This window comes from Nothobranchius furzeri, chromosome 4 (assembly GCF_043380555.1).
Source record: "Nothobranchius furzeri strain GRZ-AD chromosome 4, NfurGRZ-RIMD1, whole genome shotgun sequence".
Taxonomy (NCBI): Eukaryota; Metazoa; Chordata; class Actinopteri; order Cyprinodontiformes; family Nothobranchiidae; genus Nothobranchius; species Nothobranchius furzeri.
This window is the reverse complement of record NC_091744.1, coordinates 55,185,141-55,211,454: the sequence shown is the minus strand read 5'-3', so window position 1 is coordinate 55,211,454 and position 26,314 is coordinate 55,185,141. Positions and strand designations below refer to the sequence as shown.

General features: G+C 44.6%; 1 protein-coding gene across 1 annotated transcript in view; it reads left to right on the top strand.

Annotated features, from left to right (window-relative positions):
* Positions 1-26,314, top strand: part of acanb (aggrecan b) — a 34,673-nt gene that overhangs the window by 6,835 nt on the left and 1,524 nt on the right. Inside the window, exons 5-17 of the mRNA XM_015963883.3 lie at positions 5,031-5,158; positions 5,248-5,541; positions 5,669-5,866; positions 7,411-7,585; positions 7,675-7,802; positions 7,888-8,181; positions 10,221-10,331; positions 11,703-11,807; positions 11,950-13,257; positions 13,368-13,526; positions 13,667-13,749; positions 13,852-13,996; positions 16,045-16,227. Of these exons, the coding sequence (XP_015819369.1) occupies positions 5,031-5,158; positions 5,248-5,541; positions 5,669-5,866; positions 7,411-7,585; positions 7,675-7,802; positions 7,888-8,181; positions 10,221-10,331; positions 11,703-11,807; positions 11,950-13,257; positions 13,368-13,526; positions 13,667-13,749; positions 13,852-13,996; positions 16,045-16,227 (3,311 nt within the window). The remainder of the gene's footprint in view (positions 1-5,030; positions 5,159-5,247; positions 5,542-5,668; positions 5,867-7,410; positions 7,586-7,674; positions 7,803-7,887; positions 8,182-10,220; positions 10,332-11,702; positions 11,808-11,949; positions 13,258-13,367; positions 13,527-13,666; positions 13,750-13,851; positions 13,997-16,044; positions 16,228-26,314) is intronic.

The following is a 26,314-nucleotide window of genomic DNA, read 5'->3' as shown; positions in this document are numbered from 1 at the left end:
ACCCCTGAACTACTATTGTTACCAGAAAATTAAGAAACATTTATAAAAGAGGTGAGGGTTTGACACAATTAGGATGAAAATAAAAATGTTAGTGTGTCTGAATTGTTTTTATTATTTTTTTATTTTTTTATAATATTTTATTTTTCAGGTTTTTAGTCAAGCCATATAAACAAACATACGTTTATAATCAAAATAAGAATAAAAATGCTAAACTTAAAAATAAAGAAGACAAAAAGCAGAAAAAGAGGAAAAAAAATGGGAGGGGGGGGGGGGGGGGGCTGCCAGACCACATTGTAAACAGAAAGGTATATAAAACAGTTACTATTAAGCACATTTACAGATGATGGAGCAAAATTACATTAGGTATGTTTCAGCACCAGTCATTAATCCAAACCATTTCACCAGCTAGATAACCTTGTAGTGGGTTAGGAAAGGTCTCCAGCCCTCCTCAAGCTTGCTGCGAGAGCCAGTGTGGATGTGGCATTTCCAATTGAATGACATGTAGCATCTCTGTGAGCCAATGTCCAAAGGAAGGTGGAGTTGTAGATTTCCATTTCAGAAGAATTAGTTTTTTTTAGCCACAACCATCCCTAACTGTAGAGCAGTCTGCGTGTGCTGTGGGCACCATTCCCTAACACAGTGTCTGACTTGAAGGTAGAGAAAAGAAATGTGCATTAGGGAGGTTATACTTTGAACTAAGCTGGGAAAATGAAGCAAATCGACCACCAATAAACAGATCTGCAAATGATCTGATGCCCTTCTCCTTCCAGACCATGAATACTGCATCTTGCTGCCTGGGTGTGAAAACATGGTTTTGGCAAATAGGAGCTTGTATTGAGACGATGGGAGCCTGAAAAGCTTTTTTAATCTGACTTAGGATTCGTAGAGAGTTCCTTAAAATAAAATTGTGTTGTAGTTTGTATATTTTCGCAGAACCTGAAAACAAAAGAGCTGGAGGTGAGGACTTTTTCACAGCAGCTGCTTCTAAGTGCAACCATGAGGGACCTACTCTCATCCCCGCGGATCCACTATTCCAATAAGTGAGAGCCCTGGCATTAGCTGCCCAATAATAGTGCCTCAAAACTGGCAGGCCCAAGCCTCCATTGCTAGTGGATTTCTGTAGGTGAGCTTTGGCTATGTGGTGGGGTTTGTTGCCCCCATATAAATGACAAAATTATTGAGTCAACTTTCTTAAAAAAAGGACAAATTCAAATATATTGGTAAATTCTGGAACAGGTACAGAAATCTAGGTAGGCTGATCATTTTGATGGCGCTCCACCTACCAATTAAATGCCTGTAATGTGAGGGTGCTCCCTGATGCCAATAGCTAGGGGCTCTAAAGCAACATAAAACAGTAGGGGGGACAAAGGGTCCCCCTGACGGACGCCTCGCTGCAAGCTGAATGGGTCGGACCTGTCTCCATTTGTAAGGATACTAGATTTGAGATTAGAATATAATGTTTTGACCCAATGTACAAAATTGTCACCAAAGCCCAATTTTTTCTGTGTTGCTATTAGATATGGCCATTCTAGAGAATCAAAGGCTTTGTGGGGGTCCAGGGCTAGTATAGCAGCTCTGTCATTTTTACTATAATTTGCATACATAATATGGAGAATTTTACGGACATTACAGAACGAAAATCTACCTTGAATGAAACCCGTTTGGTCTGGATGGACGATGCTTGATATACTTTTTCCAAGTTGCCAAGACCTTTGTGATAAATTTCAAATTGCAATTCAAAAGGGCAATGGGCCTATAACTAGCTGGATCTGTCTCATCCTTGTCCTTTTTCAGTAAGACACAAATATTAACTTCGGTAAAGGAGGGTGGCAATTTTTTATTTGTAAAGCTGTGCAGGATCCTTCTCCGCAGGTAAGGGGCCAGTTCTTCTTGAAACGCTTTATAAAACTCCAGCCCGAGCCCATCTGATCAGATAATAATCTCCCATGGTAAGCAGTGTGGCAAACACTAGGGATCAATCTGGTATCTATCAAAAAATAATCAATCCGTGTATAAGACTTATGCATGTGTGAGTAGAAGGAATAATCCCGGTCACATGGATGTTGCAGTCTCCAGATATCGACTACTTTCTTCAATTTCATTAGATTATTAATAGTTTGAACGAATGTAATATTTGGTGGGGAGGCAGAGGATTGCCTGTCCAAATAAGGATCCAGATAGCAGTTAAAGTCACCTCCAATTAAAATTTAGCTTGAGTCATCGTCTGAGATGAGATCAAACATCCTACGATAAAAAGCTGAGTCATCTGTGTTTAGCCCATGAATATTAACTAATGTAATGGAAAGAGAGTTAACGTGCCCAGATATGATTATGAACCTGCCATTTGGGTCAATTGTGGAGGACCTGAAACGAAATGGCACAATTTTACGAAAAAGAATAGCAACGCCCCTAGCTTTTGATGTAAAAGGTGACTGATAGGTTTGTGAAATCCAATTAGCTCTTAGTATCCTATGCTGTGTAGCTGAGAGATGAGTCTCCTGGAGAAACATTATGTCCGCCTTCAATGATTTTAAGTATGAAAGAACTTTACCGCGTTTAATTGGGCTATTCAGGCCACGAATATTCCAAGAAACCAGGGACAGAGAGTCCAAGGAAACCGTCCACAAAACAAACCCCACCCAGTGCTTCCCCACACGAAGCATGGTTACCCTCAACCATATCCGGGGCTGCCGGGCAAACAGTGTGAAAACACCTCCCTTTAACAGCTTAACTCAGACACAACTAGTGATAGAACATTTTACACAGAAACCATCCACCTAACGGTCTAATCAGATCTTATCACACGATTAACTTTTATCGTGGGACAATAAAGTCCCGCTACTAGAGGTTTTGAGTAATGAAAGTCTTAGCTTCCTCAGGGTTATTAGACAACTTAACTTGTCCCTGGTGGTGGACGTGGAGCTTAGCCGGGAACCTGAGCGTGTGGCGAATTTCCTTTTCCCTCAGCAGCTGCTGCACCTTGCGGAAGCCCCGTCGTTGCTCCATAACGTCGGCAGTGTAGTCAGGAAAGATTAGGATGCGGTGGCCCGCGAGGTCCATTGTGGTCTGCCTCCTCAGTCACATAATCTGTTCTTTATCCTGTGCAAAGTGCACCCGGGCGATTATGGTGCGGGGTCTGGCGCCCTCTGGGGGTCTGGGTTGCTGAGTGCGGTGCGCCCTGTCGATGATGACTGGTTTCTCAAATTTGTCTCCTCCGAGCAGTTTCGGGATGAGTTCTGACACAAACTATGTGGGCCTTCCTTTCTCCTCACCTTCAGGAATCCCAATGCTTTTTATGTTATTGCGTCTGGATCGTCCCTCAAGATCCGAGAGCTTAGCTTGCAGTTTCTTATTATCAGACTGTAGATCGACAACTGAATGCTCTATTGCGCTAATGTGTAACTTGTGATCTGTAGCTTGACTCTCAGTGGTGGATAGCCTGTCAGCTAGCGCTTGCTGGGCCACCAACAAGTTCTGAAAACTCTGCTCAAACTTGTCAAACCTCTCATTGATGGACTGCAGAAGCATGTTTGACATCTTTTGCCACATCAGAGGGAGCTCGTCTTCTTCTTCCTCCAAACCATGGTCCGCCAGCAAAGCCGAACCCTTTTTTCTAGGGCTGCTGCAGCTAACGTTAGTTCCCTTGGCCCCACGTGTACTCCTGAACATGTTTTCTTCCTGGTTCTCAGTACCGGAGTATGTAGAAAGTGACACAGGATCACTTCTTTCGTGATAAAAGAGTGTTAGTAGTTCAAAAAGGCGGTTGAAGTAAGATAATAGTTGTGCCGCGAGGAGCTTCAAAAAAACATGTCTACGCCTCACCCATCTCACTAGCGCCGTCCTGAATTGTTTGTTTTTCATCTGTGTGTGAAGCCAGATCAGTCAGAAATACTACAGGCCCTGCCAATTCTATTCAGTTTATTTATGTCTGCAAAATACAAGAGTCATCTTAAGGCCATTCACAAAGTAAGCATTCCAATTGAACCTACTTATCAAAGCACTGAGTTCAGTTCATTATGCCAGTTAGTTAATTTTCCTATAAGCACCACCATAATCGCCCGGGTGCACTTTGCACAGGATAAAGAAAAGATTATGTGACTGAGGAGGCAGACCACAATGGATAGACTGAGCTTAAGGCATAGGCAAAAGTCTTGACATCAGACAGCATCGAGTCACTGACTTGTTGTGTTAAAGACATTACAGCAATCCTCATACTAAACAAGCATGTAACGACAGTGGAGAGGAAAACTCCATTTTAACAGGAAGAAACCAGGACTGCAAATCTCCTTTGTTGACAGCAAAATGTTAGAGTGACTAAACTTACTTAAGATGTTCTTGTTAGGTCAACTCAGACAAACAAATGTATTATCGTCATGTGTCCTGTTGCTGATGGAGCAGCCACCTTCAAAAACAGCCAATGAGTGTAGATGAGTTCTGAAAAACATGGCCCACATCAGTACAGTTGTGATGCATCACAACCAGGAGAACACATCAGAATTATGATTCTACTCCTTTAGCTCCCAAAATACCTTTTATACTACTTTGGGGAAGCTTTATGCCTCCTTTCACCTGGTCTGAATCACTTTGGTGCATTTCTGCTCCCAGTGTCTGGAGCTGATCACATAATTTAAGTTGTTATATGAGAGTTATACATGAACACTTGTTTCCTTCTTGGCTCATGCTGTCCATTTTCCTGGCGCCATGTCATTTATAGCATAACGATAAAGGCTATGTAACCCAGAACACTTCCATCACTTGTCCCCTTAATGCTCCAAGCCAAACCAGTCGTGACTGCTTGTGGAGCTTAAAAATGGTCAATGCACCACATGTGCTTCTCACAATAAATGTTAAAGACGTTTAGATTTTAGACTGAGCTTAAGGCGTAGGCAAAAGTCTTGACAGTGCTCAGTCTGCTGGTAATCAGAGACCATAGGCCAAATTAACAAGCCAATATTAACCACAAGAAAGGAAGAGGATGTGTTAACTGTTGACCAGTCTGAAGAGAAAATTATCTTCCTCACCTTCTTAAGATATCCCATCCATGTGCCACGGGAGCGTTGCTATGGAGACAAGGAAGACCTCCCTGGAGTGAGAAGTTATGGCATAAGAGACGTTAATGAGACCTACGACACATATTGCTTTGCTGAGAAGATGTCAGGTATAACTTCATATAAAACCTACAGACTAAACACAACTTCATACTTTCATGTCAGTGTTTTATCTTTTAGCCTCTTTGATTCCTTCCAGGCAGAGTCTTCTACTCCATATCTCTAGAAAAGTTTAACTTCTACCAAGCAAAAGATCAGTGTGCCAAACTGGGTGCCAGGCTGGCCACCACTGGTGAGCTTTACATTGCCTGGAAGGGTGGTATGGATGTGTGTAATGCTGGTTGGCTGGCAGACAGGAGCGTTCGCTACCCGATCAACATCGCTAGGCCTCAATGTGGAGGGGGGCTCATCGGAGTAAGAACAGTCTACTTGTTCCCTAACCAGACAGGATACCCATACCCAGACTCTCTCTACGATGCCATCTGCTTCCAAGGTTAGATATTTTCAGAAAAGATTTTAGATTTTCAGTGAATTCTGAGAGTTTTTTCTGCTGTATTTGCTAAACATCAAAGTAAAATCCCACAGCTCAGCTGTAATTCTAAATTCTCTTGTCTCCACAGCAAGTGAGGATGAAGGTGCTGTGCCTGAGAGGACCACACCTTTCCCAGACATCAAACAAATCACACCGTCCTCGGAGTTCTACCCGGGATTGACCCCTTCACCCGGACTTGAGGAGGCTAAATCTGAAACAGAGGACATTTTCTCCCGACTGCCTCTCCCTACAAATATAACTGGTGGGGATGGCATGTCTCCTACAAGTAAGCTTGCTGTGTGGTTGATCAAAAACCATTTGGAAGAGTTTTGTATTTCTTACATATTTTTTTAGAAAACACAGAGTCTGGAGGATCAGCACCTCCAAATCTGAGACCATGGTTCTTGACCAGATAAGGGTGGCTTGCCAACTCTGGGTCGGGAGAGAGGTCCTACCTCAAGTGGAGGAGTTAAAGTATCTCGGGGTCTTGTTCACGAGTGAGGGTAGGAGGGATCTGGAGATCGACAGGCGGATCGGTTCAGCGTCTGCAGTGATGCGGACGCTGAGCCGATCTGTCGTGGTGAAGAGGGAGCTGAGCCAGAAAGCCAGGCTCTCGATTTACCGGTCGATCTACGTCCCAATCCTCACCTATGGTCATGAGCTTTGGGTAATGACCGAAAGAACGAGATTGAGGATACAAGCGGCCGAAATGAGTTTCCTCCGTAGGGTGGCCGGGCTCAGCCTTAGAGATAAGGTGAGGAGCTCGGACATTCGGGAGGGACTCGGAGTAGAACCGCTGCTCCTCCGGATCGAAAGGAGTCAGTTGAGGTGGTTTGGGCATCTGGTCAGGATGCCTCCTGGACACCTCCCTGGGGAGGTGTTTCGGGCATGTCCTGCCGGCAGGAGGCCCCCGGGTCGACCCAGGACACGTTGGAGAGGTTGTATCTCCAATCTGGTCCGGGAACGCCTTGGGGTCCTGTCGGAGAAGCTAGTGGAGGTGGCCGGGGAGAGGACGGTCTGGAGCTCCCTAGTTGGGATGCTGCCCCCGCGACCCGGACCCGGATAAGCGGAGGAAGACGACGATGACGAACACAGAGTCAGTTTGTACATGCAGTAGCAAATTCATATCAGCTATTTTAAAGAGAAGCACAGAATCTGAGCCTATTTGGGTCTAAGCATTGACTAACGGGGTCATAGCTTTACCTGACCACACAATTTATAGTTGAGAACTAGACATTGATCTCTCATATAAATAAGTATGTGTCAAATACTTTGAGATTCATCAGCTTGTAAATGTTTGTCATTATCATGACTACAAATCTGACGTCAGCACGTCGCATATATGATGTCACCACAGAATCTCCTCTATCCTAGCGTAGCTGCTACTTACCACACGGCCAGATTTATGGTGGTTCTTTCCTCCTGAAGGAAGGATTTGAAGTTCACTGAACTTACAGCCATTTCTCCTCAGTTTTTTTTCCGTGTCTGGTTTGATGACACCACTTTTGTGAAGCACATTTGTAGTCCTGGGCTTGTTTTCATACAAAACCTAAAATAACATTTTCCCCCATTCGAAAATAAGCGTATTCTTGGTTTTAAAATGCTTCTTTATGATTCACGGACATCATATGTGAAATCCATGGAACATAACAAGCAGGATTAAAAAATAGCGCTTTTAGCCCCGTTGACTTGCATTCTTTTTTTCCTCCTTCCGGGGACCCGTGGTCCGGAAGTAGATGGGCGTGACTTAGGCTCCCTGTACAACCATCTTCATACTTGTGTAAAAGGATGTGATGAAATAACACATTTTTCCTTCTTTCCTTATTCCAGGTGTGGTGTTCCACTATCGACCAATCACTGGCCGGTACACTCTGACATTTTTAGAAGCTATTCAGACTTGTGAAAGAGTTGGGGGAGTCATTGCCAGCCCCCAGCAGCTGCAGGCAGCTTTTGAGAAAGGCCTTCACCAATGTGATGCTGGCTGGCTGCGAGACCAAACCGTCCGGTTAGCTGAACAACCCATTCGTCTTGTGCTCTCTACCATGTTGAGTGTGTTTCCTATTTAGTCTCACCATAAATTGTCTCCATCTTTAGGTATCCTATTGTGTCACCCAGGGAAAACTGTGCTGGTAACCTGCTGAACATTCCAGGAGTGAGATCCTATGGTTTGAGACCAGCTGATGAACGTTACGATGTGTTTTGTTATGTGGATGGTCTAAAAGGTGAACCCTTTTAAATCCAGAGGATGTTACATTACTAGTATTTACTCTAGTCAAATGATGTTTCAACTCTCGTTCTCCCTCACAGGTGAGGTTTTCTTCACCAGTGATTATGACAGCTTCTCCTATGAGGAGGCTGTGCAGCACTGTCAGAAACTGAACACCACCCTGGCCACCCCCGGCCAGCTGTATGCTGCCTGGAAACAGGGACTTGATAAGTGTCGCCCAGGCTGGCTGATGGACCACAGTGTCCGCTACCCAATCACAACCCCAAAGTCCTACTGTGGAGGCGGGCAAGTCGGAGTCCACATCATACACGCATTTCCCAATCAGACAGGATTTCCCGATGAGTACTCACGCTACGATGCCTACTGCTTCAGAGGTCAGAACAAAGTACATATGGGTTTATTTACTGGACAAAAACTGCAAGAGAAATCACCTCAGTGTTATGACAGAAGACATTTAGTAGTTAGGTTCACAGCAGAAGACGTTTTAGCATAATAAACTATATTTTTTCACTAGGCTGCCATTACTGATGTCAATGGGAATGAGTGAGTTTCCCAAACTGACTCAAATATTTGCTATGCTTCTCCAGTTTTTGTGTGAGACTTTAGGTTATGTTTCTTAAATTTTGATAGAGTTTGAAGTGTGAAAAATATTTTAAAAATTGTCAAGGTGGCCCCAATGAGAGTACTCTCTCAAAGCCTGCCTCCCTCCCAATTTTTAATTCGGTTTTCAAAAGTCAGAAATTTTGGAAATTTGGGACAACGTTGGAATGGTTTGCAACCAATCAGCAAATTGTAATTTGTAAAAAAAATAATCACTCAGGTAAAATTAAGACACTTTGTAACTAAACTGCATCAAGAAATTTGTAGATGTTGCATGCCAGCATCCCTAAAAGTGTCATTCAGACCAATTCTATGGGATTACGTCATAATATAACTGTTGTACATAGTATATTCGTCATACATTACAACTACATTTTTTCACCATAATTTTGACTCGTCAATAGTCCCTGCCCAGTGGTACATTTACTTTACTCATTGCTCTAGTGTGTGTTCTGCATCTCACAACATTCAAAAAGATAATCTGTTTACACAGTTTTACAACCATTTTTACATCTGGAGCAGGGCGATTCACACGTGCAAACCTACGATCAGTTTTAGTTGAATGGCACGTTTGCATTAGACGTTGCTGACCAAAGTTCTTAACAGGGTGGGGAACAGAATGAAATACAATAAAACACAAAAACAAAAATTAAGTATAAAGCAATGTTGAAATCAAGTAAGAAAAAATCTTAAGTATACCCTGAGTTTAAAATGCCAGCTCCTAGAAATGAATATTCAGTGAGAATTCTAAAATAACACAAATAACTGAAAAACATGAAATAGAGTAGAAAAGTAACTGGACTAACCTTAAAGAAAAGGTGGAAGTTTGCAGGAAGTTCATTCCACAATTTGGGGCCAACCACTGAAAATCAGCCTGGGACTTTATTTTTATTCTGAGGACCAGCAGAAGATCCTGGGTATTAAATCTAGATGATCGTCATGATGATTGTTTTAAGCTCAGAAAATGAAGCAGGGGCAGAACCGTTCTTAAAAACAAACAGCAGCAATGTGAAACGGACAAAACTCAGGGAGCCAGTAGAGGGACGTGTGTGTAACTCTATGTGTAACGAGTAGGCAGCTGCATTTGGCCCAGTTATGACTGATGACTGTTAGGATTTAGTAGAAGGAGTTGCAGTAATGCAGTCTACAGGAAATAAAGAGGTGGATCACATGTTCAAATACATTTGGAGGGAAATAGGGCTTCACATTACCGATCTGTAATATGGATAAAACCACTGCACTGACTTGTTGAGATTTTTTAATGTGAGATTTACAATAAAGGGACAAAGAACCCATGTGATGATCAACAGAAATCCAGCGTATTAAAAACAGCAACCAGCTGATCTAAAAACCCTACAAGACTATAAAAGAGAATTTAAAACAAATAAGGTTAATCTGTGAATTATCTAGCTGTCCAGATTTGTGACATTTTCTATTTCATGTTATGATCTTAGTTTCACTTGTGAATAATGAGTTATTAAACACATGGCCCGACCTGTAAAACTTTTTAATATTGATGCCTACAATTTCTCTAATTTCACCAAGATTGTTGTTTTGCCGTTCACATGTTCTGATCATAGATTATGGATTTGGAAGTCAAAAGTTGTTTTCATTGGATGGAGTTTAATGCCAAACCAAACCATGGAACAAATGACAAAAAGTAATGTCTGTCTTAAATGTAATGGTAGAATCTTAGTAATACTACTAAAATAATATTGGTAATGTACTTAGATATTTTGATTGTGTGGTGTTTGTGTGAAAACTTTTCTACTGTTGACATCAGGGTATTGTCTCATTTGTGTCTTTCTTTCAGCCGAGTCTTCTGTTGTTCATCCTGAATATAACACCAGTGTAAATTCAACATCACTGACTGAAGATGTTATCAACAAAACAACAATCATCACTGATCACTTTGCTCTCACTGGTACGAACAAACCGCAAAATTACAGGAATTTCATCAATCTGCAAGCTTGACAAATACAACATATTTTGTGTGTTTGTGTGTGTCTGTGTGTGTGTGTGTGTGTGGGGGGGGGGGGGGGGTATCCTAAAGCTAAGCTGTCAGGGCCTTTATGCTTATAGGATTACTTCAAATGGAAACAGTGTTCCCTCGCATGGATGTAAGTCACCGAGGCTCCCCTATAGATCCAGGCCTAGAGGTATTGCATGTTGATGAGGGAAAGCAGCCAGGCTGGACACAGCTGGAACAGGGGATGTGGGCCACCCTTCTCATGGGTTCACCAATTATGGGAGGGACAAAGAGTCTCAGATACAGTTTGAAATGGGCAGTGGCTGAAGACAGGGACCGTGGCATATAGAACCTTGTTTCTGTGCATTAATGTCACCTTTCTGGTGGGACAAGAAGCTGAGATGGTGTATGAAGTTAGATATTGTTGGATTCACCTCCACGCTCAAGCTTGGCTACAGGACCAGTTTCCTTAAGAGCAGCTGGATATTCTTCCAACATTTTATTGCCCCCGGACTCCACCAAGGCTTCCCTTCGTCAGTGAATCTGATTGTAATCTAACTGACAGAATTTCAAGGAGCAGCCAAGATGCTGAGGGTCCTGATGTCTTACGGATTCGGCTTTTGATTTATGCATATGGTGCAGTCTTGTTGGCTTCATCAGACCATGATATCCCACCATCACTGAAGCTGTTCAGTTGAACAGCTTCAGTGAAGCAGCCAGGATGAATATCAACACCTCCAAATCCAAGACCACGGATTCACTTGAGCTAAAAAAGTGTTGAAAGCCTTTTTTTTGGGTCAGGGACAAGGTCTTGCTGAAAGTAGAGGAGTTTAAGTATCTAGGGGTCTTGTTTACAAATGAGGGGAAATTTACAGTTCAGTCAACATTTCAACCCTTATCTATGGTCACAAGCTTTATGTAATGGCCAAAAGAACAGGGTTGCAGAAACAAGCGGCTGAAATGAATTTTCTCTCCAGGGTGCCTGGGTCTTTCTCTGAGAGATAATGCAAGAAGCTTGGTCATTTCGGAGGGGATCAGAGTAGAGCCCTAGCCACCTCCTGGTGGAAACCTTCCTGGTGAGGTGATAAGGGCATGCCCAACCAAAAAGAGATATAAAGCAAGACTGAGGACATGCTAAAGGGACAATGTTTCTTGGCTAGCCTAGGAATGTCTCATGATTTCCCTGGAGAGAGAGGGAAGTCTGGTCCTTTGTGCTTAGGCTGCTGCCCCTGCGACCCGACCTCGGATAAGCAGAAGAAAATGTGTAGATTAGTGTTACTTTCTTTACAAGGCAGTCATTTTGTGTTTTGTTCCGTTTACTTTCAGGTAAAACTTTAGTTAGTGACAATGAAACAGAACCTGCTGTAAATCACACAGAAAAAGAGATGATCCAGAATGTCACTGTGCTGACTCAGCATGTTGCTCCTAAAGGTGAGACACCTGGACATGACTGGGATATGCTGAAATGTTTGTTTTCTTTATCCCTTCTGGCCTAAAGTTGTCAAATAAATTTAACAAAACATAAATAATGTATTAAAAACAGTTGCTCTGTATTTTGATATGTTTTCTACAGAGAGAACCCCTGTTCCATCAGCCTCAGCTGATGTGTCAGGATCTGGTTCAGCTGAACTCTCAGCCAGCGGGGAGACCTCCAGAGAGTCTTCCTCCTCCAGCTCCAGTGGTGATGTGTCTGGGTCGGGAGAGGGTGTCATCCTCAAAGAATCCACAGACGTTTTCTCTGGAGAGCAGTCTGCCTCTAAAATGCAGGAGGCTAGAGGCGAAAGGGTGGATAGCTTCACATCTGGAGATTTGGGAAGTGCATCTGCATCTGGATCTGAATCTGGATCTGGATCTGGATCTTCATCTGCATCTGGATCTGAATCTGGATCTGAATCTGCATCTGGATCTGAATCTGGATTTGGATCTAGATCTGCATCTGGATCTGAATCTGCATCTGCATCTGCATCTGGATCTGAATCTGCATCTGGATCTGAATCTGGATTTGGATCTGGATCTGCATCTGAATCTGCATCTGCATCTGGATCTGGATCTGCCTTCATTATCTCAGGATCAGGATTTGGCAGTGGAAGTGCATACATCAGTGGTAGTGGTGAAGACCCAACAATCATCATTGTAAATGGAGAAATGGAGGAAGTGTCCAAAACTCACCAAAACAACACAGAGCAGGAATTTGGCCGTGGACATGTTGATTTCAGTGGAGACTTTAAAGAATCAAGTGGCTCCGGGTCTGGTGAAGTGTCCACGTCGGGTGATGTTTCTGGGTCCGGTAACGTTTCTGGATTGGGTGATGTTTCAGGTTCTGGCTCCAGTGGACTTCCTGGCATTTTATATATCGACCACAGTGGCACTGACCTGACAGAGCAGCAATCTGGAGAACAAGAGGTTTCTGGGTATCATCCAGTTGGATCAGGGGGCCACAGCGGTTTCTCCAGTGGAGTTCCACATGGAGTTTCTAGCAGTGTTTCTGCTTCTGGAGACCCCTTCCATTTAAGTGGTGATGTCATCTACATAACTGATGACAGGACATTCAAAGTGACTGAAGTAAGGGAACCTGAGCAGGGCCGTGGTGTGGTTGAAGTGAGCGGGGAAGGGAGTTCCTCAGGAGTCTTTCATGAATTCAGCAGCACTTTGAGTACATCAGGAACTGAAGCTGCCCGTGAAACACTTGCTGCTACAATGCCATATACAGAGTCCATCAGTGCTGCTGCCCAATCAGAAGTCAGAGCGACCGATCAGGATGGTTACACAGGACCTTCGGATTTTGCCGTGACTCCAGAGTTGGCCTACAATAGCCCACCAACAGTTCCATCAATGCTGTTAGCTACTCCAGCTGTTGTAGAGCAGCCTGATGTGGATGAAGGTACATGTTTTAGGTGTTGATTTACGATTTCTTGTTGACTAAACTGACGGCTCACGTCAGAGGATTGGAGAGATCTGCAGCTGTCTTATTGTTTTCTGAAATATGCATAGCTCTCCACGGCTGTCCCAATGGTTGGAGGGAGTTTCGGGATGGCTGTTACATCCATATTGATAACAGAGATACGTGGTCTGAAGCTGAGCATTACTGTCAGCAGCTGAACGCCCACCTGGTCAGCATCAACTCCCAGGAGGAGCAGGAATTTGTCAACTGTAAGGAACAAAACTACTGATTTACTTTTTTTTACTTTATCTGTATCTGAGAACTGAAATGTTTCATATTTACTGTGTGATGTTAATGTAAACAAACCACACATGTCTTGTTGTACTAAGTCAACCCTCTTGTTTCACAGTGAGTGGCCAGGATTACCAGTGGATTGGACTCAATGACAAAGATGTGCAGAATGAGTTCCGCTGGACTGACGGAAATCCTCTGGTGAGTTTGGTTTGGAGATGGAAAACTGCTTCAGTTGCAGAGTGCTAATTTTTGTTTTAAAAAAACTAAAGCACGCATGTCTTTGTATGATGTTCTCATCAGTCTTATGTGAACTGGAGGCCCAACCAGCCAGATAACTATTTGAATTCTGGGGAGGATTGTGTGGTGATGATCTGGCAAGAGGGTGGGCAGTGGAATGATGTGCCCTGCAACTACCACCTTCCATACACCTGCAAGATGAATCCTGGTGAGTTTATTGACATGGAATATGTTTCTGTTTGACTCAAGACTTTTAGGATCTGTTACAAGCAGAAATGTTTACGTGAAACATAAACATGGTCCAACATCCGGCATCTTAGAAGGGGGAAGCTGTGTACAATACCAACACTGTTTATCATGGGGACGGTGTGCCAGTGACCTTGAATCAGGATTTTATGAGTCAGTGTATGGAGACTTCCTCAATCCTGACATGTGAGGAAGTGAAGACTGAGGACTGTGAGGAAGAAGAGTCTGGTCCCCTTATTTAAAAAGGAGTACCACAGGGTGTGTTCCACATACAGGGGAGGACAGTTGTAAGCCTCCTTGGTAAGGTCTAATTAAAGGTTCTGGAGAGGATGGATCCACCAGATAGTCAACCAACAGATTCAGGAGGAACAATGTGGCTTTCATTCATGCAATGCTGGACCAGCTCTAAGCTCTTAGCAGGGTTCTTGAGCAGTTTGTGTCCATCGGGAAATCCTGTGGGCGGTACTCCAGAATAATACCAGGCCTCTTGTATTAGGTCCTTGTACAAAAGGAGTCAGAGCTTGCTTCACATTGCCGGGAGTAGGCCAGGCTCGTTTCCGATGAATGTTGAACTCTGCCAAAGTGTCCCTATATCACAGATTGGGTTCATAACTTTTATGGACAGGAGTTCTAGGTCCAGCTAAGGATTCTAAGGAGATCACTGCAAGGTTGTCTTGGGACCCCAAGCAAAAAGACCTGCTGCTGCTATGTCTCCAGCTATCTGAGCAGTGGTGGGGGTTTAGACATTCATTGCACCGGTCTGTTGTGATGTCATCATAGATTAGAGTGAATCATTCAATCTACATTCCAACTCTCATTTACTGTCACAACCTTTGGGTAGTGACTGAAAGAACAACATCATAGATACATTCAGTTTTCTCCACAGGATATCTGGGCTCTCCATTAGACAGAGAGTGAGGAGCTCGGTCATCCAGGAGGGACCAGGAGTAGATCTGCTGCTCTGCTATATCAAGAGGAACCATTTGGCCTCTGAATAAATCTGTCAGAATGAAAACAAAAGTTTTTATTTGAATAAACTAATAGGTCAAGTAACATCCATCAGCAGATTTTATCCAACCCGTTTCCAGTTAAACTAGATTGTCTTATGCTGAAATAATGATTTTGGACCATTTTAATTTTTGAATCCACCTTAAAACAAGTTTGTCCTAAAGGTTAGTCAGATGTAGATCTTTGTCCCATAAATATTATAATTCCATCCAGGGGTTGTGTGTCATGTTACCAAAATATAAACAGCAGTCGCTCAGGAGGTAGAGTGGGCTCTCCAGTAATCAGAGGGTTGTAGGAGTGATCCTGGATTCTGGCAGAGAATGCTGCTGTTGTGTCCTTGGGCAAGACACTTAATCTGCTTTGCCTGCTGGTGGTGGTCGGAGGGACTGGTATTGCCTTTGCTCTGCAGCCTCGCTTCTGTCATTGCGCCCCTGGGCAGCTGTTGCTACACTGTCATCACCATCAGCGTGTGAATGTGTGTGTGAATCAATGAATGATAAACTGTAGTAAAGTGTTCTGGAGTCCTCTAACTCTGAAAGGCACTATACAAGTGTGGTTCATTTATCATTTGTCTATAAAAGTCGAAATTTTAAGTAACGATATGCAATCAGTGAGCAGGAACACCCTCAAACGCTCGCACACACTCTGCGGTTGACATGTGTACGTAAGCGGATGTCTAATGCTATTGGCTAATGCTGAGTGTCGCTCAATTCAAATTGCAAGGGGCTCTTCGGGATGGGGGTAAGATTATAATTTTTATGGATTTCCTGAAAAATCATCTACAATTGCTGATATGGGGAAAACCATGAATTGTAGCTAAGATTGTCAGAAGGGGACACGATTACTCTGCCATATGAACCCGGGCTAAGATAGGCTAAAATTAGCTTCTTTCAGAGTGACAATTCAAGTGAACCAACTGATCATGCTTCTTTTCGAACTGTGACATGGACCATTGATCTGTAACTCAGAGGATATGACATTAATTTCTTTGTCACATGTCAGTAATGTGCGGATCACCCCCCAATGTGGAACACGGCCAGCCCATGGGCAGCAGTCGAGAACACTACGCTGTCGACTCCATTGTCCGCTACCAGTGTGATGCAGGCTACACACAGCGCCACCTACCTGTCATACGCTGCATGGAGAACGGGGAGTGGCAAAAGCCTCAGGTGGAGTGCCTAGAAGGTGAGGAATTATTTTTATGGGCCCAGTGTGTGAACATTTCATCTCTTTCTCTGACACGAGCAGCATCAGAGCAACAGATAGTTCAAATCGATCACAGATTGGTTTTTGCTTTGCTGTTTTTTAGATCATTTTGTCAGATATTTCTATGGTTACTGAAGGAGTGTCCTGGACAAAACATATCGATGTTTTCTTCCCTGGTTCACTTAGCTCTGATTTTATCCATCTGTCAAGGTGCTCCATCATACTGAAATAGACATTGTTCATCACCAAACTGTTGTTTGAGAATGTAAAATGGTAAATTACCTATATTTGATACAGGGCCTTCTAGAGTCTTAGAATTCCCTGACCTTTTGCATCTTTTTGTTACCTTATTGGTTTCCACTGCTTCTATAAAATCTCCAAAAATACCAAAAAAAAAAAAAAGAGTCCTGTTTACAACAAGCCATTTGAAAAAGTCCTTGTTAGTGTCATCGCAAACGGGAACATTTGCATAGAAACCACACTCACACCTCCAACCTCTCGAGTTCCCAATCACCAAAACTGTGTAAGATCCAATGATTTGGTTTACTGATATGGGAGACAGGTAAAATGACATCAGTCACAGCTGGGCAGCGTACACGTGCCTACATATGATGGAGGGACTTTTGTTTCTGAGCTGGCCTGCATCGAGTCACTAACTAGTGTCAGAGTCTTTACAGCAATGTTCATACTAAGCAAGCATTTAGCGAGAGTGGAGAGGAAAACTCCCTTTAACAGGAAGAAACCTCCAGAGAATCCTGGCTCAGTATAAGCAGCCATCCTCCACTACTCACTGGGGATCGAGAAGACAGAGCAGACACACTAGCTGTTTTTACAGGACCATAGCGTTCGCAAAGGGGATTTGCCGCGGCTCCCTGGGGAGGATAAAGGTCATTTATAAGATCAGACCGTGGCGGTAATGTGGCGCAATCGGATGGCAATTTTATAAAAGATTAGGTGATGGCGACATAAAGGGGGAATGGGGGCGTTCTCTGTGCTGCAGCAGACTTCCGTTTATCTTGGACATAACTTGCTTTTTATTGTGATTGAAGCCGTGATCATTAAGCTTTTTTTTTAACAAGCAGCTCCTAAAGGTGTCTGTCCCCATCAGTCCCTGTGCAGTCTCTGGTGATCTGAGCTTCAGCTCTAACAGAGAGGCTCATGGAGCGCTGCAGCGCTCCAGTTTGCCATCTCAGCTGATTTTGCTCAAAAGCAAACCTTATAGCCTGTGTTTACTTTCATTTTCAATAAATTTGCCAGCCGGAGCTCAGCAATACCTCCCCATGTCATCATGACATCTGCCTCTGTTGCGCCAGGGCGCATACGACAGACCATTATCGCAATATTACTACCAAGCGAGGCGGAACGAATGCCGCAATATTCGCGCAACGCCATGCCGGTGTTACAAACCCCCACTCCCCACCCGTCCTTCCAGGTCAGGAAGGTGAGAAGGTAGTAACTGGACAACCATAAGGAATGACACTCCACACATAAACTTCAGTTTATCACAGCTTTTTTATTGCTGCTCTGTTTATGTGGATGCTGCAGGTACCGCTGTGGAGGAGGGGGAGACAGGGACAGTTAGGTGGTGCCAAAAGAATGAAATTGATCAAATAAAATAGATCCTATCTACCCATCTAACTGAACAAAGGAATCAAACAAAAGCCTCAACTAAACTTCTCTACAAAATAGATGGATCCAGAAACATTGCCGGGGGGGGGGGGGGGGGGGGGGGCAGCACCTCCTTACCTAGTCTTTCTAACAAGTTTCCACTACGTGATGAGATGTACAGGGGTCTCCCTGCTAAAGGTTGGTTTATGCTTGACGCGTCCGCGAGGTCCGCACGGCTCCACGCGGAAAAGTTGCGTCATTTTGCGTCATTTTAACAACCACGCCCCTCCACCGCTTCCCCGCACGGCCCCAGATTTCTGCAACGCGCACCTCGGAAAATTTCTAACCACACGGACGGACACGGAAAAACATGGCGGACTGGCAAGAACTAGTATGGCAGAGGTTCGTAAATACAGACATTTGTATGATTCAGCTCTCAGAGATCACCGTGATCAACATGTTGTAAATAATTCTTGGAGAGAAATAGCTCGCACTGTCGGAAAAGACGAGAACGCTGTTAAAAATACTGAAATGCCATGTTGTAAACAGTCATTTCTACTTCTACTATGGTGTAGTGTTGGGTGCATGCCGTAGAGCTCCATGCTGCCCCGTTCAGTTTGGGAGAATATTGGCTCACCGCAGAGACGAGCCGCATGAACCATAAACGCTGCAAATTGTGAAGCGCGTTCCATCCGCGAGCCGCATCACCGCGCGGAAAGTGAATGCATCAAGCATAAACCAAGCCTTACCTTGTCCCCAGTCTCCCTCCACCAAACCTTCAAACAACAGCAGCTCCGGAACACAGGTGGGTTAATCAAGCAGCAGCATGTGGGAGGAAGAGTCTCTCTGCTCTTCAAGGAAGCCTCCTTTTATCCTCTGCCCTGCTCCACAATCTGTACAAGGTGAAGTTAATCAGCCAATCCAGGGCTGCCACACCTAGTCTCTGCACCCTGTGTAAAAAGGGACAGTGAAAGGGGAGAGAAAGAGGAAAAACAAAGGGAGAAACACATACCCTGCCTGACTGGCATGTAACACCGGCATGGCGCGTTTATAGACATACCATTGCGGTAACACTACGCCGATTTGCCGGCATGGTCTGTCTTATAAAAGAGTCTACACACACCAGCCCCCCCGCCCACACACACACACACACACACACACACACACACACACACACCCACACACAACATATATGCCAAGTAGTGTTTCTATGGGTACATTGTGATTTCTTAGTAAATATTCTATCTAGTAAGAGATAAACTTTATTGTCTTTATCCAAAAAAAGTAAAAAGTTATTATCAGGAGAGGGAGAATGTTTAGGTGGTTAGCAGCAGTGTGCTAGACGGTGGCCCTCTCCATGAGGGCATCACAGCTCAGCAGAACATCATTGTAGCTTCTTTTGGGGAGAAAAACACTTAGAGAAAAAATAAAGCAAACAGCTGAAATAGCAGGAAATAATACAGTTAAAGTTAAATAATGCAATTAGAGATAAGTGGTAGAAGGAAGTAGTAGAGTGTGAAAAGTGGTCAGTGTATCCTCCAGCAGTCTAAGCATAACTACAGCATAACTACAGAGATAACTCTGGATAGCCTAGCCTTTTAGATGGAGGCATGTTGGAGGCAGGGCAAGGGAGAGCCGTCTTTACCGACTGTACACTCCACCTCCCTGTACTCCCCCACTTGTCCAGATCTAGGCTAACATCAGATTTTAACCATAGGTCCTATCAAATAAAAATGTTTTAAGCCTAATCTTAAAAGTAGACAAAGTGTCTGCCTCACAGACTAAGGCTGGGAGTTGGTTCCACAGGAGAGGAGCCTGATAGCTAAAAGATATGCCTCCCGTCCTATTTTTAGATATTCTGGGAACCACCAGTAAACCTGCAGTCTGAGAACGAAGTGCTTGGTTAGGAACGTACAAAACAATCAGGTCACTGATGTATGATGGCGCTTGATTATTAAGAGCTTTATATGTGAGAAGGAGGATCTTAAAATCTATTCTGAATTTAACAGGTAGCCAATGTAGGGAAGCTAAGACAGGAGAGATATGATCGCTCTTTTCAATTCTCATCAGAACTCTAGCTACAGCATTTTGGACAAGCTGAAGACTTTTAACTACATTCTGTGGACTTCCTGAGAGTAATGAATTACAGTAATCCAGTCTTGATGTAACAAATGCATGAACTAGTTTTTCAGCATCACTCCTGGAAAGGATGCTTCTAATCGTAGCAATATTCCAAAGGTGGAAGAAGGAAATCCTACAAACCTGTTTAAGTTGGGATTTGAATGACATGTCCTGGTCAAAGAAAACACCAAGGTTCCTTACTTTGTTCTTGGAGACTAATTTAATGCCGCTCAGTTCAGGTGATTGACTCAGCAATTTCCTTTTCTGATTTTCGGGTCCAAAGATGAGAACTTCAGTCTTGTCTGGATTTAAAAGCAGAAAGTTTACGGCCATCCAATTTTTTTAAGTCTTGAAGACAAACCTGTAATCTACCTGACCGATTAGGTTAATCAGGATTAAGGGATAAATATAACTGAGTATTGTCAGCGTAACAGTGGAAGTTTATACCATGCTGTCTAATAACTTTACCATTTGAAAGCATATAGATAGTATAAAGAATTGGTCCAAGCACTGAACCCTGTGGTACTCCGCAAATAACCCTGGAGTATGAAGATTTGTCATGTACATTAACAAAATGAAATCTGTCAGACAGGTAGGATTTAAACCAGACTATAGCACTGTTCCTTTGATCCCTACAACATGTTCAAGTCTTTGTAAAAAAAACATTGTGATCAACTGTGTCAAAGGCAGCACTAAGATTTAACAAGACTAGATTTAACAAGACTAGAACAGACACAAGATTCTTATCTGAGGCCATGAGAATATCATTTGTAACTCTCACTAATGCAGTTTCAGTGCTGTGATACTCTCTAAAACCAGACTGAAATTCCTCAAACAGATCATTAGTGTTTAGATGCTCACATAATTGATTGGTCACTATTTTCTCAAGGACTTTGGATAAAAATGGAAGGTTAGATATTGGTCTATAATTCGCTGGGTCATCTGGATCCAGAGGAGGTTTCTTAAGTAAAGGTTTGATTACAGCAACCTTAAAATCCTGTGGTACGTATCCATTTACTAAGGATAGATTGATTATGTCTAGAATGGGGGCAGTAACAAAAGTAAATTCATCTTTAAAAATTTTGGGTGGGTTTGGATCTAAAATACAAGTTGAAGGTTTAGATGAAGCTAATGTTTTTGATAACTCTGAAAGCTCAACTGGATCAAAACGGTTAAAACACAGATGAGGTTCTACAGTTACCTCTGATGCTGCCTCACTTACTGAGGAAGAAGAAATTGCATTAGGAAGGGTGCTAATGATTTTGTTTCTAATAGAATAAATTTTTCTTGTGAAAAATCCCATAAAGTCTTTGCTGCTGAGGATTAACCCCAAAATTCCACCATCTCCGCTCCGGCACGAACTCCGCAGCAAAAACGGTCCCTTTGTAGTCAATCAGAGCTGTTCCACTACTGCGGCCATGCGATTTGTTTGGATCTAACTTCCGCATTTATTGCTCGGACTGTATCGTGAGATCTCAAAAATCCCGCGCATGCCTGTTTGCGCAACTCAGGCCTCCGCACCGGGGCGGAGCCATTGTAGAGCGGGTATAGTATAATTTGAGTTCGGAAGCGAGCGGCGGCGGAAAGCGGGGGCGGAGCGGAGATAGTGGAATTTTGGGGTAAGGGAACTGGTTCGGTGCCACAACAGCGGATGTCCCATTGCATCAGTTTTACCGCCATTTTGTGCCGTGACCACGTACCGTATGGAGTCTCCCATGTAGATCAGGAATTGCCAGGTCCTCGGACCTGCATGGGTACTGGAGCTGGTTGAAACAGCGGTCGCAGCACACAACGCCCGTCTGAGGATAACTCCGGTCGTAGTCGGCAGGCATCAGCAAGTTCACCCTTATTTTGAAGGAAAGTTGTTTCGTTGGTACAAACGACGCAAAATCTCCAGCTTGACAGATTTCAGCTCAAAGTAGGAAGTACATCTGGCCAGTCTGCACTTCCAAATGATGACGATGGAAATCCTAAGAAACTCGGATGTCCTGGAGCTGAGTTTAACATGTAACTGCTTAAAGTGGAACCGAAGGTGGAACAGAACTTAAAATGGCGTTGCCTTCTTTTTATATCTCCCAGTTGTTTAAGAATCTTAGTAAACCAGATTGGACTACTTTCATAAACAAACCAGATTCTGCCCTACCACAGACTAAAGTTCTGATTGGTTGAAAACAATGTGTCATGCGTTTCCATGGGAATGCATATCAGTGTGTCTGGTGCAGCCCTGTTTATTCATTTAAACACATAACTCATGACATCTTTATTTCACAGATCATTCACCTGATTATTAATGATCAACAAATGCTTTGATTAGCTTATCACAAATAAAGTACTTTGATTAATCAATGAAAAGCGTTCTTCTTCTGTTCTTCTGTCTCTTCTCCTGGAATGTAAACATACTGAACCAAGCGTCCGACCTTGGCGATGGTACTGTGTGAAGGGGCAGCTGTTAAGGGCAGACCATTATAAACTTCATCACGCTACAGCTGCATTGAGATCTGCAGTCAGAAAAGGGAAAAACCCTGTTTCATACTTAAGTGATGAAAAAGGGCACTTTTGGCATCTAGGGTGTGACGCAGAGGGTGGCTGACCTAGCGTTTGTTTTCAACGCGCTGGGAGTGAGAATGTGTTGTGTAATCAGTGTGGTGCAAAGATTTACATACTTCTAAACGAGCATTTAAACACACGTGTGAGTGCATGTAGGACATAACCTCAGTGATTTCTGAATTTAAATCATTTGGAAGTGACACAGCAGAGATGGGAACTGTGGCATCAACAAGTCAACTCCTTGCCATGATTTTGTGCTGCTCAGCAACTGAACAAAGTTCATTCACTGTTCTGATTGAAATTGTCGTCGTCATCGTCGTCGTCTTCCTCCGCTTATCCGGGTCTGGGTCGCAGAGGCAGCATCCCAACTAGGGAGCGCCAGACTGTCCTCTCCCCGGCCACCTCCACCAGCTCCTCCGGCAGGACCCCAAGGCATTCCCGGACCAGATTGGAGATGTAACCTCTCCAACGTGCCCTGGGTCGACCCGGGGGCCTCCTGCCGGCAGGGCATGCCCAAAACAACTCCCCAGGGAGGCATCCAGGAGGCTTCCTGACCAGATGCCCAAACCACCTCAACTGACTCCTTTCGATCCGGAGGAGCAACGGTTCTACTCCGAATCCCTCCCGAATGTCCGAGCTCCTCACCCTATGTCTAAGACTGAGCCTGGCCACCCTACAGAGGAAACTCATTTCGGCTGCTTGTATCCGCGACCTCGTTCTTTCGGAAATTACCTAAAGCTCATGACCATAGGTGAGGATTGGGACGTAGATCGACCGGCAAATCGAGAGCCTGGCTTTCTGGCTCAGCTACCTCTTCACCACGACAGATCGGCTCAGCGTCCGCATCACTGCAGACGTCGAACCAATCCGCATGCCAATCTCCCGATCCCTCCTACCCTCACTTGTGAACAAGACCCCAAGATACTTAAACTCCTCCACTTGAGGTAGGACCTCTCTCCCGACCCGGAGTTGGCAAGCCACCCTTTTCCGGTCGAGAACCATGGTCTCAGATTTGGAGGTGCTGATCCTCATACCAGCCGCTTCACACTCGGCCATGAACCTACCCAGCAAGAGCTGAAGGTCAGAGCTGGATGAAGCTAGGAGGACCACATCATCTGCAAAAAGCAGAGACGAGATTCTCCTGCCACCAAACTCGACACACTCCACACCACAGCTGCGCCTAGAAATTCTGTCCATAAAGGTAATGAACAGAACCGGTGACAAAGGGCAGCCCTGGCGGAGTCCACCCCTCACCGGGAACAGGTCCAATTTACTACCGGCTATGCGGACCAAACTCACGCTCCTCTGGTAAAGGGACTGAATGGCCCTTAACAGAAAGCCACCCATCCCATACTCCTGAAGCGTCCCCCACAGGGTGCCCCTGGGGACACGGTCATAAGCCTTCTCCAAATCCACAAAACACATGTGGATTGGTTGAGTAAACTCCCATGCCCCCTCCGTCACCCTTGCAAGGGTATAGAGCTGGTCCACAGTTCCACGACCAGGAGGAAAACCACATTGCTCCTCCTCAATCTGAGATTCAAGTATCGATCGGACCCTCCTCTCCAGTACCTTGGAGTAGACCTTTCCAGGGAGGCTGAGGAGTGTGATCCCCCCTATAGTTGGAACACACCTTCAGGTCACCCTTCTTAAAGATGGGGACCACCACCCCAGTCTGCCACTCCACATGAACTGCCCCCGATGACCACGCAATGTTGCAGATACGTGTCAACCACAACAGCCCTACAACATCCATAGCCTTGAGATACCCAGGACGAATCTCATCCGCCCCCAGTGCTCCGCCGCTGTGTGTTTGACTACCTCAGCAACTTCTGCCCCCAAGATTGGACAGTCCATCCCCAGGTCTCCCGGCTCTGGTTCCTCCTCAGAATGCGTACAGGTGGGATTAAGGAGCTCCTCAAAGTATTCCTTCCACCGTCCGACTATATAGCTCCGGGAGTTGACGTCACTTCTCCCGGCATGCAACAGTTCAAATCGAAACGGCGCCATATTGGCATGCAGAAGCCCGCAGCTGGACTATTTGTTATTGTCAGAAAACTCAATCAAACAGGAAATATGGTAGATTCCTGTTGTGCTCCAGGATGCAGAACAGACGCGGACGACATAAGGAATGAGCCGTCTACAGGATTCCCCAAGATCCGGAGCGCCACAGACGTTGGTTGATTGTAATAAAACGTGCTACTGACCGGGCTAAAATGAAACTGTGGGATCCCGAGAGTAAAGGTTTTCGATTATGCAGCGACCACTTCAAATCAGGTACTTAAACCAACGTTTCCTCAACTGTATATGGTATTTATTTTAAATGCTTTTATTACGATTTTTAGTGGGCTTCCTAAACTTATTTTGGCATGGCTTTTTCTGTCTTATTACTCATAGCAACAAGTAAACATCACTTAAAACGTTGCCTCGTGATTTCTGCGTGCTGCCGTTTACGTGTTTTATGATCACAGCAATTAACCGGCTAAGCTGTATTTAATTTTTAAGCAATGGTTGATCAATTGTCAGATCACACATAACAAGCACTTTGGATTGCTATTATCTGTCTCACCGAGACAGATCTAAGACAGATCCTGAGACGCTCCTGCCTGACATATTTATTTTATTCACGGAAAAAAATCAAACTAGTGATTTCTCTTGGCGTTCAGTTTATACATTCAAACAACACAGCACTCTATTTAAACTACTTACATGTAAATCTATGTTATTTGTCCATCCATCCATTTTCTTCCGCTTATCCGGAGTCGGGTTGCGGGGGCTGTAGCGTCGAGAGCCCCAGACTTCCCTCTCCCCAGCCACTTGGGCCAGCTCCTCTGGGGGAATCCCAAGGCGTTCCAGGGCCATGTCCAGTACGAAGTCCGCTCCGACAGCTTCTGGCATTTTTAAAAAGTATCCCAGGGGCACGGTAAAGGTTGGAGATGTTTAATCTATTTAATTTCTGACTGTATAAAATGATTTCTTCGGTTTTAAAGTGTGAAGTAAACTCAGACGAAGTAAAATCCAAGCCGATCCCATTCATCTTGTTTACATTTGTTGCCTGCCAGCATGGTGTCTACTCTCTGAGAGTCACGTGACGTCCGGAGCTCTATAGCCCCAGTTGATGTCAGCAGCTCCCCATCCCCACTGTAAACAATGTGAGCGAGTTGCTGCCTCTCTCTCCTGAGGCGCCGGACAGTTTGCTAGAACCTCTTTGGAGCCAATCGATAGTCTTTCTCCATGGCCTCACCAAACTCCTCCCACACCCGAGATTTTGCCTCGGCAACTGCCACTGCTGCACCCCGATTGGCTATCCGGTACCTGCCTGCTGCCTCCGGAGACCCACAGACCAACCATGCCCTGTAGGCCTCCTTCTTCAGCCTGATGGCTCCCTGAACCTCTGGTGTCCACCAGCGGGTATGGGGGTTGCCACCACGACTGGCACCGGCCACCTTGCAACAACAGCTAGCAACAGCCGCCTCAACAATCGCAGAGTGGAACAAGGCCCACTCGGAGTCAATGTCCCCCACTGCTTTCGGGACGCGGTCAAAGCTCTGCCGAAGGTGGGAGTTGAAGACCGTCTTGATAGGTTCTTCTGCCAGGCGTTCCCAGCAGACCCTCACTATGCGTTTGGGTCTGCCAGGTCTACGCGGCATCTTCCCCTGCCATCTGATACAACTCACCACCAGGTGGTGATCAGTTGACAGCTCCACTCCTCTCTTCACTCGGGTGTCCAAAACATACGGCCGCAGGTCAGATGATATGACTACAAAGTCTATCATCGACCTGCGGCCTA